This window comes from Toxotes jaculatrix, chromosome 21 (genome assembly GCF_017976425.1).
Source record: "Toxotes jaculatrix isolate fToxJac2 chromosome 21, fToxJac2.pri, whole genome shotgun sequence".
Classification (NCBI taxonomy): Eukaryota; Metazoa; Chordata; class Actinopteri; family Toxotidae; genus Toxotes; species Toxotes jaculatrix.
The window spans coordinates 8,726,995-8,750,129 of record NC_054414.1 but is presented as its reverse complement, the minus strand read 5'-3'; the positions used below and the strand labels follow the sequence as shown (position 1 = coordinate 8,750,129).

At 41.7% G+C, this 23,135-nt stretch overlaps 2 protein-coding genes across 6 annotated transcripts; both read left to right on the top strand.

The window, feature by feature from the left end:
• The first annotated feature begins 2,916 nt into the window (after positions 1–2,916).
• On the top strand, positions 2,917–14,948 carry top2a (DNA topoisomerase II alpha). 4 transcript variants are annotated; one of them, XM_041067215.1, is made up of 35 exons: positions 2,917–3,046; positions 3,563–3,712; positions 3,949–4,039; positions 4,154–4,217; positions 4,382–4,527; positions 5,046–5,143; positions 5,238–5,450; positions 5,791–5,964; positions 6,336–6,437; positions 6,606–6,743; positions 6,837–6,975; positions 7,084–7,241; positions 7,450–7,575; positions 7,725–7,835; positions 8,141–8,246; positions 8,390–8,499; positions 8,721–8,813; positions 8,905–9,019; positions 9,118–9,239; positions 9,544–9,692; positions 9,836–10,067; positions 10,166–10,300; positions 10,403–10,603; positions 10,757–10,952; positions 11,167–11,258; positions 11,366–11,515; positions 11,629–11,712; positions 11,951–12,157; positions 12,356–12,476; positions 12,782–12,943; positions 13,300–13,480; positions 13,574–13,629; positions 13,735–13,854; positions 14,052–14,284; positions 14,403–14,948. In XM_041067215.1, exons 1-35 carry the CDS (start codon positions 3,029–3,031, stop codon positions 14,550–14,552), a joined length of 4,743 nt encoding a protein of 1,580 aa, XP_040923149.1. In that variant the 5' UTR covers positions 2,917–3,028; the 3' UTR covers positions 14,553–14,948. The 4 variants fall into 4 exon arrangements, with proteins under 4 accessions (XP_040923149.1, XP_040923147.1, XP_040923150.1 ...); XM_041067213.1 differs by having other exon boundaries at positions 12,779–12,943; XM_041067216.1 differs by having other exon boundaries at positions 2,918–3,046; positions 3,566–3,712.
• A 196-nt stretch (positions 14,949–15,144) lies between these two features.
• Positions 15,145–18,901, top strand: LOC121201395 (gap junction delta-3 protein-like). 2 transcript variants are annotated; one of them, XM_041067219.1, is made up of 3 exons: positions 15,145–15,666; positions 15,702–15,811; positions 16,210–18,901. In XM_041067219.1, the coding sequence occupies exon 3, from the start codon at positions 16,425–16,427 to the stop codon at positions 17,289–17,291; it is 867 nt and encodes a 288-aa protein (XP_040923153.1). In that variant the 5' UTR covers positions 15,145–15,666; positions 15,702–15,811; positions 16,210–16,424; the 3' UTR covers positions 17,292–18,901. The 2 variants fall into 2 exon arrangements, with proteins under 2 accessions (XP_040923153.1, XP_040923151.1); XM_041067217.1 differs by having other exon boundaries at positions 15,145–15,825.
• The last annotated feature ends 4,234 nt before the right edge of the window (positions 18,902–23,135 follow it).

The window sequence follows — 23,135 nt, the reverse complement described above, 5'->3', positions numbered from 1 at the left end:
CTAACTGAGAATTAGAGAAGATCAGTACCATTCTTATTTGTCTGTGTTTTCTGCATGAAAAAAGGATGCAGGCAGTTTTTTTGTAATGCTCAACAGAAATATATGATTCTTTCCGGCCTCAAAATCAAATGTGTGTTTCACCTTCATTCATGTGTGCAGTTGTGGGTGTATTTGTGTACATACAGTTCACTACATCCTGGAATACAGCTCAAGCTCTTCAGCCCTATTATTATCATGCCAAGGTCAGATAAGTGGGCAACATAGCAGAGGAAGACAGATAAGAATGGCAGAATAGATAAATCAAGTTACTGCATTTCCACTGACTGATAGCCACAGGACCAGAGATGTAAAGGCCCATGTTTGCTGAGTATTGAATAAAATCTTCTGTCGTTTCTCTGTAGTGCTTTCTTAAATTGTGCTCTTCTGAAACACTTACTTCATCTGAGCACAACTGTAAGACACGAAGCAAAGCTCTGCATGATGATAGATAGCTGTAAAAACACATCAGCTGAGGACTATCAGTCAACTACAATGACACACTTCTGGGTAGATAAACCCATTAACCATGAGATAGCTTTTAGGCAGCTATCATGTACAATGTGTGTGCATGTGTGACAGAGAGATTGGAGGAAATGAGGGTGGGGGGTGGGGGGTTGATAAATGAAGCAGAATTATAATGGAACACTGGGAAAAAGGGAACTCTGCACCCCCAGAAAACATCACAGAACCTAATCTGACAAGACAATTTTTGTGTGTTTGTACATTTAAACGAACAGTGATGGTTTGTACACCAAAGGACCAACAGGTACATACACTGGTACAATCATAAGGAAATATTGAGAAAATCTGTGTGCTTCTTCCCCTTTTTCTTCCCAGTTTGGAGGAAAAGTGCCTGTTCAAGAGTATGAAGTGGGAAAGAGACAACGCAGACACAACAACCAGGACAGAATCTCTGGCCAGCTTTGTTACAACTGAGCCAACTGCACCTGGATCTCAGCAGTGGTGAGCTTGCACATCAGTTTGGTTCTGTAAGAGATTTTAAAACATACTTTGAGTTCTATAAATATGTATCTTGCACTGTATCAGTGACTACTTTAAGTAACTTTCTTGTGAATCAAAAGGTGTGCATTTGGAGCCTAATTTGTCCTTGTTAATGAACATCTTTGAAAAATCTCCAGTGCTTATTTTCTTCTGTGAGTGACAAGCAGCTGCCACCTGCTGTACTACTGCTGATACAAACACCTTGGGTATTACCTAGATGAACACTTGACATTTTCGGAAATGTGTTACCATATTTGCTGACTTTGCAGGTGCAGCTTCAAGACTAGATGAAAACAAGATCAAATATGCACAGGTGTTGAATATTGCATCTCTTAGCTCTATGAATCCAGAGTGGATTATTCAGCCACGAATATCACAGTTTCTCTGATCACTGTAAATCCTGCAGGATTATACAGCTTGCATATTAGACTTCAAAGAATAGATATGAGAAAGCTGAAAAAGTGCAGTCCAGTAGCTTGTATGATATGCTATCAAGAAAGACAGGCCGATGAGTTGGTAACCAACCGTATTAGACATTTACAATTTTATTATGGAACAGAAGGAAATTGTACGGACAGACCTTAGAACAGACGATAGATTATTAATATTTGGTCCAAGCTCAAAGTCATACCTTGTATCATACATCAGTACTCTCTTTGAGCTGTTCTGTATGTTGCTCCAGACAACAAGTGAAGGATCGCTCTGTGGATTGTTAAGATCTGTCTCTCTATCTCATCTGTCATAAACCAGTAAATGTCATAACTTGGAAGAAAGACTGTATTTATGGTGAAATCTGGAGAATATTAAAAAAATATATGTCCAATTGACTTTGTGTTTTTAATTACCATTTGAGGCAGAGTGTAGTCAATAATTTGATGAGGCCGAACCTGAGTTAGTTTCATCTTGAAAAGCTTAAAGTGTGTGTTTTTCCAATGAATGTACCTTCTAAGCCATGCCGCTTCATATGTATGTAGAGTACATACAGTATAGTGCTGACTCTCAGATTTAATGGTGTTCAAATCAATATATACTGTGTGGAAATTGAAGTCCCTTTTATACATAACCCCCCAGGGTAAATGGACAATGATTCTGACACTGCTCGCCCAATATTCATCTCCAAACACCTTTAAAGCCCAGAGTCAGCACTTTTATCCCACAGACTTTGTTTTAAGTGTGCTGCAGTACAGCTAAAACAATAAAAACATATTACTGTTCATATACTCAATGACCACACTATAAACAAAATATATTCTATGTGTTAGCTGTGCATTTATATAAAGACCTATGCAGGTAATGATAGTGGCTGTTATTTGAAAAAGGTTAATCTTGATTAATTTTTGTTAGACATTTCCTGTTGGCAGACCAACGATATTGTTTCAGCTCACATTTGTCAGTGTTGGTGTATTTATTGTAGTTCATGAACAAGTCTATATGAAGTTAGACATGTCTGAACCATAACAAATAAAAACAAGTCAATCAATTCAGTAATGAAAGTTTTACAAAATGTAATGTTTATTTCCGCACTGGCAAGTTATTACCAATTCGGAACTGAATGGACAGTTGTTTTTTTCTTTTAAAGAATGATAAACTACAAACAAGTAGGTCCATCTTTAAACACATTTCACTTTAAACAGCTCTGTATTTCTATATATATATATATCTATATCTATATAGTTGATTGGCCGCCAGACACAACGTGGGCGGGCTCATGCCTCTTGTCCTGTCGGTGATTGGTTTATTTACTTGAGGAAAAAGGAGACGGTTCCTCATTGGACAGAAAAGTCACAAGGCCCTTCGCTTTATTGGTCGATATAGTTGGCGCGAGAGGTTTCCTCTAAGGTTTGAATTTTCAAACTGGAGTCTTAATTCACCCATCGACGTCCTAGTGCACCCAGGCAGGCAGGCGGTGGCTGTTGTTAGGAGTTAGTTGTAAACCCAGTGTTGAAGTTATTGTAAGCACCAAGGTTCTGCGGAAAATATAAGAAGAATGGCTGACCCGCTCAAGGTAATTTTAAGGTCATTTCGATATTCGTATTCGCTGCTAACTTACTGTGAAACAAGCTAACAGTTATTTCTAGAGTGAGCTACAGAGGAAGTTCTTAGTAACGGTTAACTATCAACGTGTAGTTGTCCTCAACGATATTTAAGATGCAAAAAAGAAAAAAAATTGACATGCAAAATGCAACGGTAAAGAAGACAATTCTTGATATGTCCCTCTCAGTAAATTAGAAATCCCCTCGCAGACACATGGCAAAACATCAAATGTGAGGATGGCCAACATCTACAACTGCACTGAAACGTGTTGTCCCATACTCGTGTCGCCAAATAGCCAGAGATTTTATTTATTTATTATTATTTTTTGACTACATTAAAACAACAGTTTGAGGCTGTTTGAGCAAATGGCATTGCAGAGATCGTTAGTCACTGGATGGAGGTTACCTGTAACACAAAGAAACCCTTCTTCTATCTTGACTGCAATTCAAGCAATTTCACATAAAAGAGGACCCTGTGTCATTTGCAGCAGACCTTCTTTGAAAACAAGCCGGTGGAAAAGACGAAGAAAGATCCAAAGCGGCTGTCGGTAGAGAGGATCTATCAGAAGAAGACGCAGTTGGAGCACATTTTACTTCGACCGGACTCCTACATAGGCTCCGTTGAGCCTGTCACCCAAGTAAGCAGTCACACAGTAATGCCTGTGTCTTTTGAATGGGTAGTTTGTCTAACTAACCTTTATTGATTTTTTTTAAGTCCTCCAGTAAATCTCACAGGGGATGATGTGAGGGTGGACTTTTTTTAAAGACATTTTCTGAAGAAATCTGTCCCCACTGCAAAGTTGCAGGATGTCGATTGGGAGAGTAAAGAATTTGTGTGTGGTCTGTGTAGTCACTAGTTGACTTCTTTCCCTAGCAAATGTGGGTGTATGATGAGGATGCTGGACTGAACTGCCGCGATGTGACATTTGTGCCTGGGCTTTACAAGATTTTTGATGAGATCCTTGGTGAGTAATCGGCTCTCATAATTTTAGATGGTGGACAATCTAACCAGACAAAATGTTTGCCATCTCATGAAAGGCCTACTATAATTAAACATTGTTTTTAAATTCCCCCTACAGTAAATGCAGCTGACAATAAGCAGAGGGATAAGAGCATGAACTGCATCAAAGTCAACATTGATGTGTAAGTAATATATTATACTGTACAGCCAGTTAAGAGCTCAGTGTATCCTATAATCCTACCACAGTGTTCCTTGGCTTCTAAGCTGTCAAATATCAAAATCAGCAGCCTTCTTTGGTATCACAGGAGAACATAATGAAATGTGTGTGTATGTTTTTCTTTTGTAGTGAAAACAACACCATCAGTGTATGGAATAATGGGAAGGGTATTCCTGTGGTGGAGCACAAGGTGGAGAAGGTCTATGTGCCCGCTCTCATCTTCGGACAGCTCCTCACCTCCAGTAACTACGATGATGACGAAAAGAAAGTCACTGGTGAGAGAAACTGAGGAATTATGTAGACATATTTGTTTTGATTACAGTGCCCCTACAACATATGATTGATGTTCTTTAATGAAAAGTATATGTTTGAGCAAATGTTTGAGTATATGTGGATTTTATTTTTTTTGCTTTGACCATCTGCAACAGAGTAACAGTGTGAGCAGCATGCGCAGTTTAATGGTCAGACATGTTTTAAACAAGTCTTGTGTTTAATATCTGAAATATTTATTTGTGAGTGAAAAATGTCAAAATGTCTGTTACAATCATTTATAATCAATTAATTAATAATTATATAGACTCCTTAATAAATTACTGATCTATATTAAAAATATATTTTAGTATAATGGAAGGTTGGAAAAACTATGAGCATAAGACCCAGGTAGTTAGCAGAAATGTACTATAAAGCCGTATATAGGGTTTTGTGAAAACTTGATATAGACAGGTTTGGTGTTTATCAGTAGATCCTTAACCCTAACCTAACCCACATCTTTGCACCAATGCCTGTTCTTTAGGTGGACGTAATGGATATGGTGCTAAGCTTTGCAATATCTTTAGCACAAAGTTCACCGTAGAGACAGCCTGTAAAGAGTCAAAGAAGGTCTTCAAGCAGGTGAGAAGGAGACCAAACTACATTTGCTCTTTTCTTTTCACCTAAACCTGTAGAGGAAAAATGTCATTTTATGGTATGTCCATGATTTCCACAGACTTGGTGTGACAACATGGGCAGGGCAGGGGAGGCTAGCATCAAACCCTTTGATGGAGAGGAATACACCTGCATCACCTTCAGGCCGGATCTACCCAAGTTTAAGATGAGCATCTTGGACAAAGACACAGTGGCCCTGATGACCAGGAGGGCCTACGACATTGCTGGATCCACAAAGGGTGTCCGCGTGTTCTTCAATGGCAAGAAGCTGCCAGTAAGTTAACGTACTGCTTCACTCTTCTGTGTCTCATGTTCTGCTTATCTGTCTTCAGCTGAGAAATGTTTTAAAAAATGAACCATTTTAAATATTAGAGACTCTGAGAATGTTTTTTTTCCCTTTGCATTTAGGCTACTATAAATTATTTTGGCATTTCTCAAAGCTTTTTTTAATTTTTTTTTTTTTGGTTTACATCTTCAACTTTTACATCGCTTTATTGTAGGAGGGATTTCAAATGACACATGTAACAATAATCACGAAAGTCTTTATACCATTATTACCTCCCTGTATGGCTTAAATCTTGACTAAGACTAAGACGGCCGCTCTTGTTTTCCAGATTACGGGTTTCCGTAGCTATGTGGACATGTATGTGAAGGACAAGGTGGATGAGCTTGGTGATACCCTCAAAGTGGTCCATGAGATTGTCAACGACCGCTGGGAGGTCTGCCTTACCATGAGTGAGAAAGGTTTCCAGCAAGTCAGCTTTGTCAACAGTATTGCCACAACCAAGGTAATGTCTTGTGTATTAGCTACTCTGTAATGGATTTATTGGATATTATATATATATGTGTGTGTACCAGAGCAATTTATGAATAACTGGGGGTTGTGACCTCCGTGCCAAATCCATAATTGAATTTTTTAAAGTAGTCTTTTGGAATCCTGAACGCCTATTTTAATTTTATCTTATTTTGTCAGCCCTATTTAAATTTACATTTTAGAGCAGCTATGAAGCATTTTAAGGCTGACTGAACAACTAGACCAGGTTCCTTTGGCAGCTAAGTACAAGTTTGGCTACTCTCCCAGCCACTTTGTGTCACTGTGATTAAGACTTATGACATTTATTCTGCAAGTGGGATCTTATGTTTGTCCTCTGGACCCCAGGGAGGGAGGCACATTGACTATGTGGCTGACCAGGTGGTCGGGAAGCTTATTGAAGTGGTGAAGAAGAAGAACAAAGCTGGGGTGGCGGTCAAGCCTTTCCAGGTACAGTCATCGTAAATGTAAACTCACAGATTTTTTAAATAAAGCTGGAATTTATTGATTGCATTATCATAATTGCTGGAGCAAAACTGAGTAGCGATGTTGAAAATATTTCACATATTCTGTTAACAAAACAGAACTGAGTATGCTTCACTCCCTCTCTCCATTCAGGTGAAGAACCACATGTGGCTGTTTGTCAGTTGCCTGGTTGAGAACCCCACCTTTGACTCTCAGACCAAAGAGAACATGACACTGCAGCAGAAGAGCTTTGGGTCCACCTGTTCTCTCAGTGAAAAGTTCATTAAGCAGGTGCTAATAAGAACCACTGGCATTTCATTCTTAACCACAGAGGTCTAATTCAGATTTTACTGATTGCTCTTCATTTTCTGTTCTGTTCCATAGGCCACATCCTGTGGGATTGTGGAGAGTATCATGAACTGGGTGAAGTTCAAGGCTCAGTCCCAGCTCAACAAGAAATGCTCAGCTGTCAAACACACAAAAATCAAAGGGGTGCCTAAACTGGATGATGCCAATGATGCAGGTACTGCGTGCTAAGCTCGTTTTCTCCTATTTAAACACAGTCTGGCTAATATTAAAGGCAAGTGAGCAGCCAACGTCCTGTGATGTAAACATCCACACTTACTCACAGGTGGGAAGAACTCCATCGGCTGCACACTGATCCTCACTGAGGGAGACTCAGCCAAGACACTGGCTGTGTCTGGGCTGGGAGTTGTCGGCAGGGACCGATATGGCGTCTTCCCTCTCAGAGGAAAAATGCTCAACGTCCGGGAGGCCTCACACAAACAGGTTACACCCAACAGATTTTCCCTCACTGTTATTAGATTGTAGCCACCTGTTTTTTTAACAGATGCATAGAGACTCATAAATGGTGTCATGGGACACTAACATAGTAACTTCAATAAAAGAAAACCATATTTAGTATGATCATTTGAATGAGACATTTATTTATAACATATTACTGTTTAATCCTGAATTGTTTGCTCTTCCCTCTCAGATTATGGAGAATGCTGAGATAAACAACATCATTAAGATCCTCGGTCTTCAGTACAAGAAGAACTACAGTGACCCAGAGTCACTCAAGACTCTGCGTTATGGCAAGATCATGATCATGACTGATCAGGTGTGTTTTCAGCATGTAGTGATATGTGACATGTCTGTTGTTCACAGCCGCTGTAGGAGCTATAAGTTCAAGTTGTATTTTTCTATAGCTTTTCTTATTACTTTACATTAATATGACTGCACTCTACTGTGTTCCTGTCACCGTGACAGGATCAAGATGGCTCCCACATCAAGGGCTTGCTGATCAACTTCATCCACCATAACTGGCCGTCGTTGCTGCGCCATAACTTCCTGGAAGAGTTCATCACCCCCATCATCAAGGTACGTACTCTCACAGGATTCTGTGCGTTCTTTTAGTTGCCTTAAAAATTGTTCAGTGTTAGAAAATTATGTGGAACTCTGCTAGAAAAATGTGAATGGAAACTGATTTCCAGCCCTGATAATCCAAAATGTAGTCTGCTTGAATTTGCAACAAGACTGCCATCTGGTGACGAAAGTCTGGAACATGAGCTGGTCTTTGGTTTTGTTCCATATTTTTTTATTGTGAATGTGTAAAACGTCAAAATGACAAGATGTTTGAAGGCATGATGTGATTACAGACTTCTTTTTTTCCCCCCTCCCTTCAGGCATCTAACAAGAAAACTCAGCTGTCTTTCTACAGTATCCCTGAATTCAATGCATGGAAGGAGAGCCAGCCCAACCACAAATCTTGGAAAGTCAAATACTACAAAGGTTTGTTACAAACCCCTGTGTGGTAGTAAAACAGACAAGTAAGCAAGCCTTCATACCTGACAGATGTCACGGTTATAGTCTTGTGTGTCATGATAATTCTTTATCTAATAGGCTCTCTTCCTTTGTGGACTTTGTGCGCACAGGTTTGGGAACCAGCACGTCGCAGGAAGCCAAGGAGTACTTCTCTGATATGCAGAGACACCGTATCCCATTCAAGTACTCTGGACCTGAAGACGATGAAGCTATCACCCTTGTAAGATGTGACACATCTGTTTGGCTCATTCCACAGCGAAAGTGTTTTTACATCCCGGGGAGGATCACATTAAATTTTAATTTAAACTTTTCAGAGCTTGTAGTGTACCTTAAAAACCCATTACAGGATACATTGTAAGTTATCTCAAATCTCTGACTTGGATATAATTAGTAGTGAGAAGGTAAATATTTTATTCTTGCTTCCTCTTTTCTTTTTGCCAGGCCTTTAGCAAGAAGAAAGTGGAGGAGCGGAAAGAGTGGCTGACCAACTTCATGATCAACAGGCGCCAGCGCAGGGAGCACAACCTGCCTGAGGTAAAGACTAAAGACAACTATCGATGGACATTATGTCCTTTATTGCCGATTTCTGTTAAGTTTCACTTTGTCTTTTGCTGTCTTTTCACAGGAGTATCTGTACGGTCAATCCACCAAGTCCCTCTCCTACAATGACTTTGTCAACAAGGAGCTGGTACTTTTCTCCAACTCTGACAATGAGAGGTCAATTCCCTGCCTGGTGGATGGTGCGTGAAATGTTTATGACCACCAAGAACGACATTTTAAACCATAAGAAACACTGAGAGAGTGCTCTAATGCTTGTCTGCATTTGTGTGTATGACAGGTCTAAAGCCTGGCCAGAGGAAAGTGTTGTTCTGTTGCTTCAAGAGAAATGACAAGCGGGAGGTGAAGGTGGCCCAGTTGGCTGGTTCAGTGGCTGAGATGTCAGCCTACCACCATGGAGAGGTGGGATGACCTTTGACACTTGAATGAACTGGTTTCTCAGTTAGTTTAATGTTAAATTACTGTTGTTTACTACTTGTTTTGTTCTTATGTGCAGAAAAATGGCAGTTTGTTTTTGTTAGCTTGGTTACTGTTTGCTTCTAACTTTTATATTTATTTGATCTAGTTAAATTAATGTTTTTATTTGGAGTATAATAAATGCCAACCAGCTCCTCAGGGCAGATTTATATTACACTGACTCTTCATGCATATATATTTAGCAGTTTTGATGATACTGATGATTTAATCTCCTCAACTTAATTTACAGGTGTCTCTGATGATGACCATCATTGGTTTGGCCCAGAACTTTGTGGGAAGCAACAACTTGAACCTGCTGCAGCCTCTGGGTCAGTTTGGAACCAGGCTGCACGGCGGCAAGGACTCTGCCAGCCCTCGATACATCTTCACCATGCTCAGGTCAGCACCCTCCTTGCAATCTACAAAATATTCTGAAGTTACAGGCCTGCTGCACACATTTAACAAGTTTAGGAATATTCATTTCATGGATAACCTAGTCAATGATTCACTCAAAAAAATCCTCCACCTTTCTGTCCTTCCAGTCCTCTGGCCCGCCTTGTTTTCCCACAAGTGGATGACAACCTGCTCAAGTACAACTATGACGACAATCAGCGCGTAGAACCGGAGTGGTACATGCCCATCATCCCCACTGTGCTGGTGAATGGCGCCGAAGGTATTGGCACAGGCTGGGCCAGCAGGATCCCAAACTATGACATACGAGAGATCATCAGCAACATCCACCGTATGCTCAACGGCGAGGAACCTCTGCCCATGGTGAGGACAGGAAATGGCTCTTGTTGCTTCCTGAAATTTGTATCTGTTGTACAAAACAGATGATGATGGTGATTTGGGGTTTTTTTTTTCTCCCATAGCTTCCAAACTTCAAAGGCTTCAGAGGCACAATTGACCAGGTGATGGACAACCAGTTCATGAACAGCGGAGAGATCGCCATCATTGATTCCACCACCATCGAGATCTCTGAATTGCCTGTCAAAACTTGGACACAGGTTAGTGGCTAAAACTTTATCCTTCTTCTTTGGGGTTGTATTCAAAATGTTTTAATTTTAATGACTTCTATGTGTCGTTTGATGTTACTCGCTGTGGTCTAGAGCTACAAGGAGAACGTGCTGGAGCCAATGTTGAATGGCACAGAGAAGGTCCCTCCTCTGATCACAGACTACAAGGACTACCACACCGACACCACCGTGCGCTTTGTGGTCAAGATGACAGCCGAGAAGCTGAGGGAGGCTGAAGCTGCTGGCCTCCATAAAGTCTTCAAACTGCAGAGTCCCCTCACCTGCAATTCTATGGTAATGGCTGCCACATATATGCTCACGTGTAATAATCCCACAACAGAGGATGAGTCTTACTGGACCTTGCCATGAAGACTCATACATTCCTGAAAAGCTTCACCTCTTTCCAAATCCTCCAGAGCCTTATTTTTTGTTTATTTATTTTTTTAGGTTCTGTTTGACCATGTGGGCAGCCTGAAGAAGTATGAGTCTGTGCAGGATATTCTCAAGGACTTCTTTGAGTTGAGGATGAAGTACTACGTGCTGAGAAAGGACTGGTTGACCGGCATGCTGGGGGCAGAGAGCGCTAAACTCACCAACCAGGCCCGCTTCATCCTGGAGAAGATCCAGGGCACCTTGGTCATTGGTCAGTAGCTTGTTACAGTTTTTGTTTTAAAGCACGCACTGCTGCAATTTCATTTGAAAGACATACAAACAAGAAATATAAATAGTGTGTATATTTGCATTCCTGCCCACTAAAAGTAAGTTATAGTTGTAGCGCAAGTTTTTGTCAGATTAAATGGTCATTTGGGAGATCCTCTGATTTCCTCTGACCTTTTATATTGTTCATGTACTTGTAGAGAACAAACCAAAGAAGGAACTGATCCGCATGCTGCAGCAGATGGGCTATGACTCCGACCCAGTCAAGGCTTGGAAAGAGGCTCAAGAGAAGGTGAGACACTTTGATTCCAATGGCTCTCAGCTACAGCAGTGAAGAATGTTAAATAGTCAGCATCCACCTGAGGAAATAACATTATATATTTGTGTTCTTGATTTTAGAATGAGGAGGAGATGGAGGAGGAAGAGGCAGAGGAAGGAGCAGAGAAGGAGGACACCAGTGGGCCGGACTACAACTACCTGCTGAGCATGCCCATGTGGTTCTTGACCAAAGAGAAGAAGGAGGAGCTGTGCAAACAGAGGGATGCTAAGGTGTGATGTTCAGCTATGCTGTAACCTTACTGATGCTTAAAATGTCAAATTTTAAATTGGTCTATTTCACCTAAATATATGTCCATTTTTGAAATCTGTCTCCTGTTCCATAGTTGACAGAGCTAAACACCCTGAAGAAGAAGAGTCCATCAGACCTGTGGAAGGAAGACCTTGCTGCTTTCTCAGAAGAACTGGTGGTATTGACTCTTTATCTTCCTACACTTGTTTTCTCTATACAGTCATTACTGCACGTTGTCAGTCACATATGGTCAGACACATTATGTCCACCATAGTTTTAGAGAAGGATTAGCAGTATAATGTCCCTGATTAACAGTCAGATTCTCACAGGAGCATTCGTGCATTCTGAGTGTTGATCCAAGCCTCTGGAAAACACTGGTTACATTCATCTGCACACTTGTTCCCTCTTGTGTTCAGCGCGTTGAGGCAAAGGAGAAGGAGAATGCCGCCATGCCCTCTGCAAAGGGGACTGGAAAAAGCAAAGTGATGAAGGTGAAGCAGGAGACTCTGCCCACGCCCCAGGGTCGCCGCGTCGTTCCACGCATTACCAGCACCATGAAGGCTGAAGCTAACAAGAAAGCCGATCTTAAGAAAGGAGAGGGCAAGAAAGGAAAGAAGATCAAGGTATGTCTTTTCAAATGTAGTTTTTATATCTTGTACATTATTAATTTGTTTGTTGGGGTTACAATTATCCCAACTGTCAGAAACAAAGCTTGTTTTGTATTTTGTAAAGTCATATGTCTGCATCTTGAGCCTTTCTGCTACAACACAATCCCCAAATCAAAGTTAAAGTTTAGCTTGAGCTTATTTCTGTACTTGCAGAGTGAAAATGTCGTGATAAAGATGGAGTTTGGAGAAGATGCAGATAGCGCAGAGCCAAGTGAGGAGCTTGGCTTGGCTGCACGACTTGGCAAGAAAACTCAAACCCAGACAAAGGAAAAAGGTGAGGTAGACTGCTCTAATAACAGCTGGAAACATTCCATTATTGAGTTCAGTCTGTAGTACAGAAGTGAACACGGAGCATATGCCTTTAAAGACATGTTATATCAATAAATATAGTGTCATGTAAACAGTGATAAATGGCTGGTTTGTAATATTTAGTAACAGCACTGTAAAAATACATCATCTGCAAACTTGTCTTTTTCTACAGCCCGTGGTGTATTTAGAAAGCCAAACTTGGGATTTTGTGTAGGAAGACAATAAAATTTTTATTAAAAATGACTAAGAAACATACATTCTCTCCAGCAGCGTCAAAGACGGGCAAGCAGACCACTCTTCAGTTCAAGCCTGTTGCCAAAAAGCCCAAGAAGAACCCCTGGTCGGACGACGAGTCTGACATTCTGTCCGGCAGCGAAATGGAGACAGAAGAAGTGGCAGACCCGAGAGAGCAAGTTGAACGCAAAACTAAAGGTGAATCTTCTTAGATGACCCTGACCACTGTTATCACTGAATACTTATCAGATTAGTGTTCTAAGCACTTCCCTTACCCAGACCATGAGACAAGATGTAATCACTCCAGAAATGTTTGGGGGATTTTAAATTAAAACACTGATAGAAGGCATTTCCTGAGGCTAATTAGCTCTTCTTATCGCAGTTTACTCCCAACTGATTTTTACAACAGCTGCTTAATGAGTCTTCCATTATTTGGACGAGGGCTCTGCTAAAACAAACTTCTCGTTCTAATCTTTGTTGAAAGAAAAAAAAAAAAAACATGCCATACATGTCAGATTTGCTAAATCACCCCAAACTGTTTTGTATTTCTTAAGGTGTGGTGAAGCACAGCATGTCCGACAGTGAAGATGAATTTGATGACTGGGGGAAGAAGCAAGCTCCAAAACGGAAAGCTGTCATCAGCGATGGCGACACCAGCGTTGCCTCTGAGCCCAGCGCCACGGCTGACAGCGCCGAGGACTCTCCAGCCCCGCCCCCCAAAGCCCCAGAACCTGCGTGAGTACGAGACAGTAGACTTGATGAATAAAGCTTCCTTCACATCAAGGTGTTTTCAATCAATTAACCTCACATTTCATCATTTCTGTGCAGGAAGAAAGTGACTAAGAGCAAATCAGCAGTAAAACGAGCCGAAACCAAGTCGAGCTGTAAGTATTTTCACGGGGTCAACCATGTAAGGACCTTCAGGTAGGTTGACTGGACTTTAATCAGTAATCAAGATTTAATCATTTGCTCTTTGTGGAACTTTGCAGCTCAGTCGGACGATCAGATGCCTGCGTCCAAAGCTCCGGTTCAACGTAAAACCAAAGAGGCTGCGCCCAAGAAAGCCACTGCTGCCAAGAAACCAGCTGCACCCAGGAAGAAGGCTGCAGGTATTTAAACACGCGTGCTGAACCTTACGAGGAAACCAGTAAAGAAGTGACAATTATAACTGTTACATTTAAATTACATCTCTTGTAAGCACACGTGCGTTAGACACTTCAGGTACATGATGGTTTAAATGTATAAATGCATCCTTCCCTAATCTGCATATTTAGTGTGGTTTGTTTTGCCTGTTAATTCCTCTTAGATGTGAAGCAGCCGTCCATCCTGGATGCTCTCTCTAAGCCCAAACCTTCATCCAACACCGCTGCCAAGAAGGTCCCTTCGTTTGATTCCAGCGACTCAGAAGCTGAAGTTAAACCCGCAGTAACGAAGGCGAAGCCCGTTCTCAAACGCAAACAGGCTGTCAGCGACGACTCCGACTGCAGCTCAGACAACCTCATGTCACGCATCAAGGCCAAATCAACTGCAGGCAGCAAGGTCGGTTTTCACACTGAATTCTGATTTCAGGAAGATCTTTAGAGGCCTCATACCCTTTAATTTATGCATTAGTGCAAGTGTCATAAGTCACTATTAACACTTTTTTTCCTCTGTGTAGAAAACTAAGAAATGGGAAGAGGATGTCAGCTTTGAGGTTTCAGACCAGGAAGCAGCAGGTCCAGTAGCTGTGGCACCACGGGACAAGCCCTCACGTGCCCGTAAACCTGTGACCTACAACCTGGTCTCCGACTCAGATGAAGACTTTTAAATTTTAGTCTTTAAATCAGTCTATGTGGTCTTTTTTTTTTTTAGATTTTGTATTAAAGACAGGTTTTAAAGTAAGTTATACATATAGCTTGTGCCTTGTTAATAAATTGTCTTCACTTTTATCACTTGAAGCATGGTTGCGGTTGCACTTGTGGCTTAAATGGACCTCAGACCTGCTGTTTCTATGGCCTAAAAATAATCAGATTTATTGAAGAGAGAAAAGAGAGCAGAGGTCAGGTGTTTGGACCCAGTTATGCCTGTGAGCAGGTTAAGTTTTAACCCTTAAAATTACCCGTTTGTTGAAATTTCCTGTTTTGTAATGTTTTGTCTTGTCCTGTAAATATTTCAATGGTTGTTCATTTTAAATGTTGAAAAATAAAGCTGTTTTTTTACTGTTTGTACTGACAGGACAGTGTCTTGTAATATTCATGAGCTGCACGCAAGGTAAGCATCTGGTGAAATATGTCAGTGATTTTTATCTGTCTGTACACTCATGTATTCAAGTGCCATGTTTAAGGGCAGGGAGGAGCATCAGCCCCACATCGGGCAGGTATGCTGTGGAACAGGTAAGTAACTTTTATGTTCACATCAGAAGCTATAGACTAACTATGTTTGTAAGACTTTGGTTTTTATTCACAGGTGATTGCTTCCACTGGGAAACGGTCACAACAATTTTACTGCTTAGAAAAAGAACAAATCCTGAGCTTAAAACCAGGATTTATGCTCAGTTCAAGAAAAGATTGCTAGTGTTTCTTTGTTGAATGAAGTAGCACTTCATGAATCAGAGAGAGGGGTGCTTGAGTAATGCTGCATGTTCTCATGTTATCCTTTGTGACCAGGGAAACTGCCGGTACAGCTCAGAACAGATCCTTCCTGCCATTTAGGAAGCTCTTTGAAATGCTCATCAAGAATCAGCCTTTTTCTTGCATAAACATGACTTCTGTCGGGACTCTAGATGGTCGCAGATTAGGATGTGACAGGAATTTCCTTAACTGTTGCCGCCCTCTCAATTATAAGCGCCGGCAAACCCAAATCACGGGCCATTTGGAAAGCGAGTCAGAGGAATACAAGTTGGAATTGACGCGAGCATAACGCTTTGACTAGACACATCTTTTGTTTTGTTTTTTTCCCTGTTTTTAATTCATTCAAGTCTTTCTTTATGTAAGGACATACCTGAGCGGCAGAAGACAAATGAAGAGCCCAAAACAGGATCTTTAAGGCTTATCAGAGGGGTTAGGTTTTCTGTCTCTCTACATAAAGGTACATAAAACACTGTAGGTTGAACCCGTTTCATTATCTTGTTGTCATTGGCATGTGTAAAAAGAAAAAGGGGAAATGCATCTGGGTGATGTTTTGGACAGACAAGTAACTCAACCAGTCGGTGCTCCTCTGCAAGTAGCAGCTTGTAGCAGATTGAGAGTGTTCATAAATACTGAAACCTTGAAAAGAAGTTAAAATATGGAGAGAATAACCAGTATTAAGCTTATTTTTGGCAGGAAAGGTCCTAAATAACTTGTACCTATAATTAATTTATTTTTTTGAAAAATCCCATAGTGGGATTTTAACTTGTTTCTCTTAGAATAGGCCAGTTATTTTATGACTTGGTTGATATTGCAGCTATTGGAGTTGGTGTAATCGTGTTTAATCTTTTCTTTCAGGAATGTGAACCCCATCACCAGTTCAGACACAGAAGCCCTGAGCCAACCTTTGACCGTCAGTTTCTTGTGTTCAGTCTCACTATGAGTCATGAACTGGAGATAATCTACATATCAGTTTCTTTTTTGAGCCACAGACAGAATTTGCTCTGACTGAAGGAGGAGGTGGATAAATCTCCAGACTTCCAAGAAGCCGTACCTGAGACCGCGCTGCAATCATGGGTGAATGGGGCTTCCTCGGAGGACTCTTGGATAACCTCCAGGTCCACTCGCCGATGCTTGGCCGTTTCTGGCTCTTACTCATGCTTGTGTTTAGGATACTGATCCTGGGAACAGTTGCCAGCGACTTGTTCGATGATGAGCAAGAGGAGTTTGCCTGCAACACCCTCCAGCCGGGCTGCAAACAGGTGTGCTACGACATGGCCTTCCCTATCTCCCAGTACAGATTCTGGGTGTTTCACATCGTCCTCATTGGCACACCTTCTCTGATTTTCTTCATGTACGTCATGCACCATCATAACAAGAGGAACAACCGCTCCAAACTCTGCCAAATGAGCGGCCAGGACTACAGAGAGGACCTCAGTTTGAAGAGGCTCTACATTGTCAACGTGGCCTTCCGAGTAGTGGCAGAAATTGGCTATCTAGTGGGCCAGTGGTTGCTATACGGCTTTAAGGTGGAGGCCCAGTTCCCCTGTAGCCGCTTTCCTTGCCCCTACACAGTGGACTGTTTCACCTCCCGCCCTGCGGAGAAAACAATCTTCCTCTGCTTCTACTTCATTGTGGGGGTGATATCAGCCATTTCCAGTTGTGTAGAGCTTCTCTACCAGTCCAAGAAGTGGCTTTGCACACGCCAGGAGCCCTCCCCCTCGGAGCGCTCCTGCGTCTGCCAAAACCTCCACAACTTTGAGCAAGAGGGGGCCAAAGTGGAGGAGAGAGTAGAACTACACACAGTTTCAGAGGGCAGGTCCAGTGGTGCAAAGCTGAAGCGAGGATCGCTGAGGAGTAGCACTGGCAGGAGAGTCTCCAGCATCGGGCACAAACACAACGGTAGCAAAAATGTGAGCAGTAAGATGCTCATGGTGTGAAACAGCTTTGATGCTTTTTTTAAAAAAATGTACATATTTGTAATTCCTGCATGCTTTTTCATTTCATGATCATTTCACTATTAATCAGTCAAGGAGTTAGATAAGACGGGCGATAAGGAAGTGCTCGGAGGACAGTTATGTGAAAAAAGACTGAAGATAAGATGGATGATTGCAAGACATTGTTGTCTTGTTTGGTAGCCGTGACTCATTACAGATCATAAACAGTTCAGGAGGGAAAAGCCTCTGGATTGCACTTGATAAACTGTTTAACAATGGCCGCTTCTTTTTTTGACAGAGATCTGATTGTAGATCCCTGTACCGCACCCTCTGTAACGGAAGAAACAGCGTTTAGTAAACATTGTGTTGTTCCAGTGGTTTTGGACAGTGGAGTCTGAGAGTGGGAAACACTTTCTGAACCTCATTTATTTGTGCATTTTGCCTTTAAAGACATTGTTTGGCTCTTTGAGGGGGGAAAAAAATGCTTGTTTGCTTTCCTGCCAAAGTTGGATGAGAGGATTAATAGCACTTTCATGTGTGTGCGCTCAGTTATGAAGCTACAGCCAGCAGCCGGCTAACTTGGCTTCACACAAGGGCTGAAAACATGAAATGAAACAAAAACCTTAAACTGGTTCTCTAAGTGGCTTCAGCTAGTGTGACAGGGAAATACATAAGATTCTTTATTAAGGCACTGAGCATTTGCTCACTGATTTACCAAAGGCTGTATTTAATGGCTTGATTAATAGTTTTTAAAAAAAGAAAAAAGAACTATCTTTTGCTTGACCTCAGATCAGCCCCTGTGATCACATATCTTCTGGAAAAGGGCTTCAGAGGATAAGGACCCATTTTTTAAAATGTTTGATGATCAAGTACAAATGACTAAAACAGCTTGTGATTTGTCAGCTAAAAAAGAAACAAACCATAATCCAGCTGTCTACATTAATCAGGTACACTGAGTCATTTAACTTCTCTACTCTCCAGTTCACATTCTTCCAGTTTAATCCACAATCAAAATATATTGAGAAATCAACAACAGGCAGTATTTAGCTTTCAGTTTTACTTTTACGCTCGAGCCTTTTGCCCCAAGTACATGGGGCATGTACAGAGTTTGTTACTGGAAGAGGGAGAAGTTTTTTTCTTTGCTCACCTTTAATTTCAGTTTAACAGGAACACGTATGTACGAACATGACAACACAGCTGGTTATGTTGTTGTTTTGGATATGTTGTTGTTTTGGATATGTTGTTGATGCAACTTTCCTAAGTCTGTTGTGAAAACTTGAAGCCTCCATTGCACATAAACTGAGGACAGGCTTTTCAGTGAAGCAGGAGACATATTGTTTCCAGCAACTAAAGCCTTATTATTTCTAACATCTGTATATACATAGATTCTGGATTTTTCAATGAATGAGAAAAAGTAAATATTTTTAACTTGCTAATTGAACTTTTTCTGTGGTTAACCATGTCAGATCCAAATCATCAGTTATATTTTCATGTGTCTTAAAACATGTCTGAAGGGAATCTGTCAGTGGAATTTGCTGGTTACTACTTTCTGCTATTTTTCATAATCACATCTGTGTGGAACTGTTTTGACATTTGATAATTAAAAGCCTGAATATTAATTTGACAAATTATTTTCTAAAAGCAAATGAGAGGCTTTGATGCACCAGCAGCTGAATAAGCCATCATAGTGCCTGCACCACACATGAAAATACAGCACAAAATCGAGTGAAAATACACATAAAATGCCACGAATGAACTTACTTTACTTGCCAAAGTGCTTTCATGACAGCATTCAGCCACACCTTAGCAATAAATCCTGCATGGAAGTGCATTTTGTCAACAGTAGGTGGCGGCAGTGGGACAGGAAACGATGCTGGCTTGAATTATTATGAAGCTCTGATGACTTCATTTGCAGCCACATTATTCCTTTGACAGCCTCCACAATCCCAAGTCATTACTGCGAGAGTGGATTTTTTTTTCTTCTCTTTTTTCCTTGAGACAACTTCATGACACCGGAACCGCTAATTCATGTATATTGAAACAACATAATGTCTCACTCAGCCATTCCACCTTGAAAAAGCTCACGGCCCCGTGTAAACTGCATTAACTGCTTCTTTTGTTTTTAATGAGCGCTTCTGTATTTCGCAGTCTCCGATGAGGAAAATGTGATTATCTCTTTGAAGACTTCAGCAGTCACACATCCAAGTGGCTCATCTAAACACAAAGTCATCTAAATACTCTCCAAAGAAGCTTATTTTTAACTCAAAAATTCCTCCCAGAAACACACACACACACACACACATTCATACACACACCCCTCCTGCTGTTCCCTGGACACATCATATATGCAGATTGCATAGCGGTGCAGGCTCTTTGATGTGCATAGAACAGAATTCTAGATGTGTTTTATATAACCGCCCGAGAGGGAAGGAAAGAAGAGTCGAAGAGGATTACCGTCAAAACTTTCCCTGTTTCCTTTTGTATGCCTGCGTCTCTACCTTTTCATGTCTGCCTTGTCAAACTGGAAGTCTGCCTGTGTGTCTCTCTCTCTCTCTTTTTCTTTTCTTCTTTTTTTTTCAGTGCCTCTCCATTCTTCACTGTCTTTTCTGAATCCGGGGAGGCCTCGCTGCTGGAGTCTGTCTCAAAGAAAAAGTAGGTCATCTGTTTTCAGCGACTCCCTTCACACCAACACGGAGGAGGAGGAGATGGAAGTGATAACATCTTTCTCTGGATTCACCCCCACCCCCCCTCCAGTCCCACTCCACCCCCCCAGCTCCCTCTCTACCTCCTTCCATTCTTCCTTCACCTTCAATGAGACACTTCGGGTGCTACCTGTGCTCCATCTGTGTCCCCGGCCTGCTCCACGGAGGCTCTGTCAATACACACCTATCTGACTGACAGCTTCACGTGGGGTGTCTCTGAACATCTCACTTTCTGCTAAGTCATGTGGGGACAACACTTGACAAGACGCTCTCTTTTTCCGAGAAACATCCTCAACTCTTGCAGTTTGCTTCCTTTGCTCCAAACAAACAGCATTAACAGCTCACTCTGTTGCATTACCCTTTGATTTGGTTTATTTACGACACTGTGCCCAGTTCTAAGAAAATCAGGCCGCTTGTTTACAGGCCTGAGTTTTTGGTAACTTGTGACCCAATAACGTCGGGTCCGCTCTCTCGAAGTCAAGGATAAACACAACATATTTTAGGAAGACGAGAAAAAAGACGACACTTTATTTTAACATCTGCTATCATTTCTCAGTAATTTGAAAGACGGCTTTGCGGAAATAACTTCTTAATTTGTGATTGACAGGAAAAACACGTGGTAAGAACCAACTCATTTACTTGAGATAAAAAACAAAACACAAAACCAAATGATACAGTTCAGTTAAAAAGCTGCTGTTGATTTCCTGACGAGTTTCCTTGAAAGAATTTCTAAACTGTTCATGGAAAAAGTGACTCAAGTAATACAAGACACGTTTTACATTTACACATCAGCTGACCGGCTGCGGTATGACAGTGCTATAACCTTTAAACCAAATTTTACACTGAATTTGGCAGAAGAAGGTCATGCTATCATTGATTTAGAAGTGTGCCAATTGAAAACTGTTTCCATTTTCCTTACAATTAGTAACACATTACATAGTCTTTCATAGAAACCGTCCCAAGATATTGGAGTATACATATCAGCTTCTTTCTAGGAAATTAACAGGAAACTACAGGACATGTAAAATAAAGCATTACAAAAAAATCTGTTGAATTTGAGCTCTGGTCCACGCTGTGTTACCCTTCATTCTGCTTCGCTTTCCAAACATGAATACGTGCTGGCTATCAGATGTCAACATCTACTTCCTTGTACCTACAAACCTCTGGCCTTGTGCTTTGATGTGATGGTGTATTTACTTTTAGTCAAGGCCAGATTAACCCACTAGGGGGCCTAGGGAAAAATTAGGAGTAGGTCCCAACTCACCCCTGGTTTCTGCCCCACTCTGCAGGGGGGCTCTGTTGTGTTTTTTTTTTTTTTTACAATTTCTGACAGCTAATGTGTGCACAAGTGAATAGATCACCCTGAATGCCTTTCAGTGCCTATTTTCATGGCAATGCTTCCAACAGAAATCAAGACATTTCTCTTTAAACAATAAATATCAACTTTGTGGTGGTGCTGGAGGAAAAGTCAGGGGATAGCCAGAGTCAGTGAGTTTCATCATGTGGGCAAATTTTGTGCCAATCTATCTACATAGTACATGTTTGTGAAAACTTCGAAGTTGGTAGGATTCATCCTCTGCGAGCCATGAATGTTTGTACAAAATTTCATAGCAAACCATTTAACAGGCGTTGAGATGTCTCAGTCTAGACCAAAGAGGTGAATCATCCCAAGAGCCGGGGGCCATCTTAAAATTTCTGAACTTGTATCGATGTTTTGTACGTGAACAGAAGTGCACCTCTGCAGAGGCTAATCCTCTGTGACCATCCACAGTGCTGATGGTGCCATATGCATCTCTGTGTGTGTACTTTCTGACCTCTGGCCTGTCGCGCAGCCGGCCGCAGAGCCCGGTGGCCAAGGACAGCTTATATCCCTGTCTTCCCTCAAAGCCGCTCAAGCATGACTCCAAGTTTATGGCGTCACCGAAGAGCTCGGGTCACTGCGCATCACACCTCGCTACTCCATCTCCTTTAACCTCCTTAGCCATGCATCTGTACCCTTTCCCCACACCCCCCACCCCTTCTCTTTCCCTTGCCACAGGCTGCACTGTGTGAATGCAGCATTTACAGTGAAATATTCTTGCAGCCTCCTCTATTCCGCTTATTCCTTTCTCCCATCTCCATCTGCTTTCTTCACTTCTTCCTGTTTTTCCTGCCTGAGGGGGAGCTGCAATGTGAATGGTTGCACCGTCATCTGAACTCACTTCCTCTCCCTTCTCTCCCCCTTCGTTTTCTCTCTCTTTTTTTTTTTTCTCAAGGAAAATATTGTGTAAAAGCCTTTGGGCTCATGGCCACAAAGCCATGTTGCATATAGTGACCAGAAAATGGATAGGCTGACTGCTCTGCCCCCGCTGACACAATAACTTTGTCTGATGAGGATGATGCGTCTTGGCTGTTCTCATTGCCCAGTGCGGCAATGTGTTTGACGGCGGTAAAAGTAAATTGTTATGGTTCATTTGTAGCTTTGTGAAGTCTGCACATCTGGGTTTGAAGTGCTTCTTTCCAAAACAAGACTTTGCCTGTGTGTTGCTGAAGCGCTGAACCAAGAACATCAGGTTGCAATATTTTCCCAGCATGCATACACAATGTTTCAGGACAGACAGATTTCATTTGGCTCTGATTTCTACTTTCACAATCATTATTTCCGTCCAGTGTGCACATTTTTCTGAGAAATGGTGAAGGGCATAAATATTCCTCTGTGATGGCTGTACCCACAAATGGCTGATGGGATGGATAGAGTGCTGTAATGATGGATAAATGAATGGATGGATGGAAGTAAAGTTGGGAGGTTGAGCACTCTCCCCTGGTTTCTGTCAAACCTCCATCGGTGCTCACTTGTTTTGGATGTCCTTGTGGTCCTCGTGGGAGATTACAAATTGTGCGTGTGCACTGAAGTGTAGGTACTGTGTGTCCTTGTGAATTTAAACCTATGTGTGTATATGTGTGTGTGTGTGTGTGTGTGTGTGTGTGTGTATGTGTATGTGTGTGTGTGTGTGTGTGTGTGTGTGTGGTTCACCCTGTGTGTGCAGAGCTGTCCAGAGTGGTGTGCTCAGCAGTCGTGCTCGGCTGCACACTAACACGATGTGACAGGGTAGAAATACCAGTACCGACCGCGCTCTCGCCCACCCACTGCCACACACACCAACTC

Coding starts and splice junctions, on each gene's coding strand:
- top2a (XM_041067213.1), top strand. Junction 4,040..4,153: donor GATTTTTGATGAGATCCTTG/GTGAGTAATCGG, acceptor TTCCCCCTACAG/TAAATGCAGCTGACAATAAG. Junction 5,451..5,790: donor TCAATGGCAAGAAGCTGCCA/GTAAGTTAACGT, acceptor CTTGTTTTCCAG/ATTACGGGTTTCCGTAGCTA.
- LOC121201395 (XM_041067219.1), top strand. CDS start 16,425: ATGGGTGAATGGGGCTTCCTCGGAGGACTCTTGGATAACCTCCAGGTC.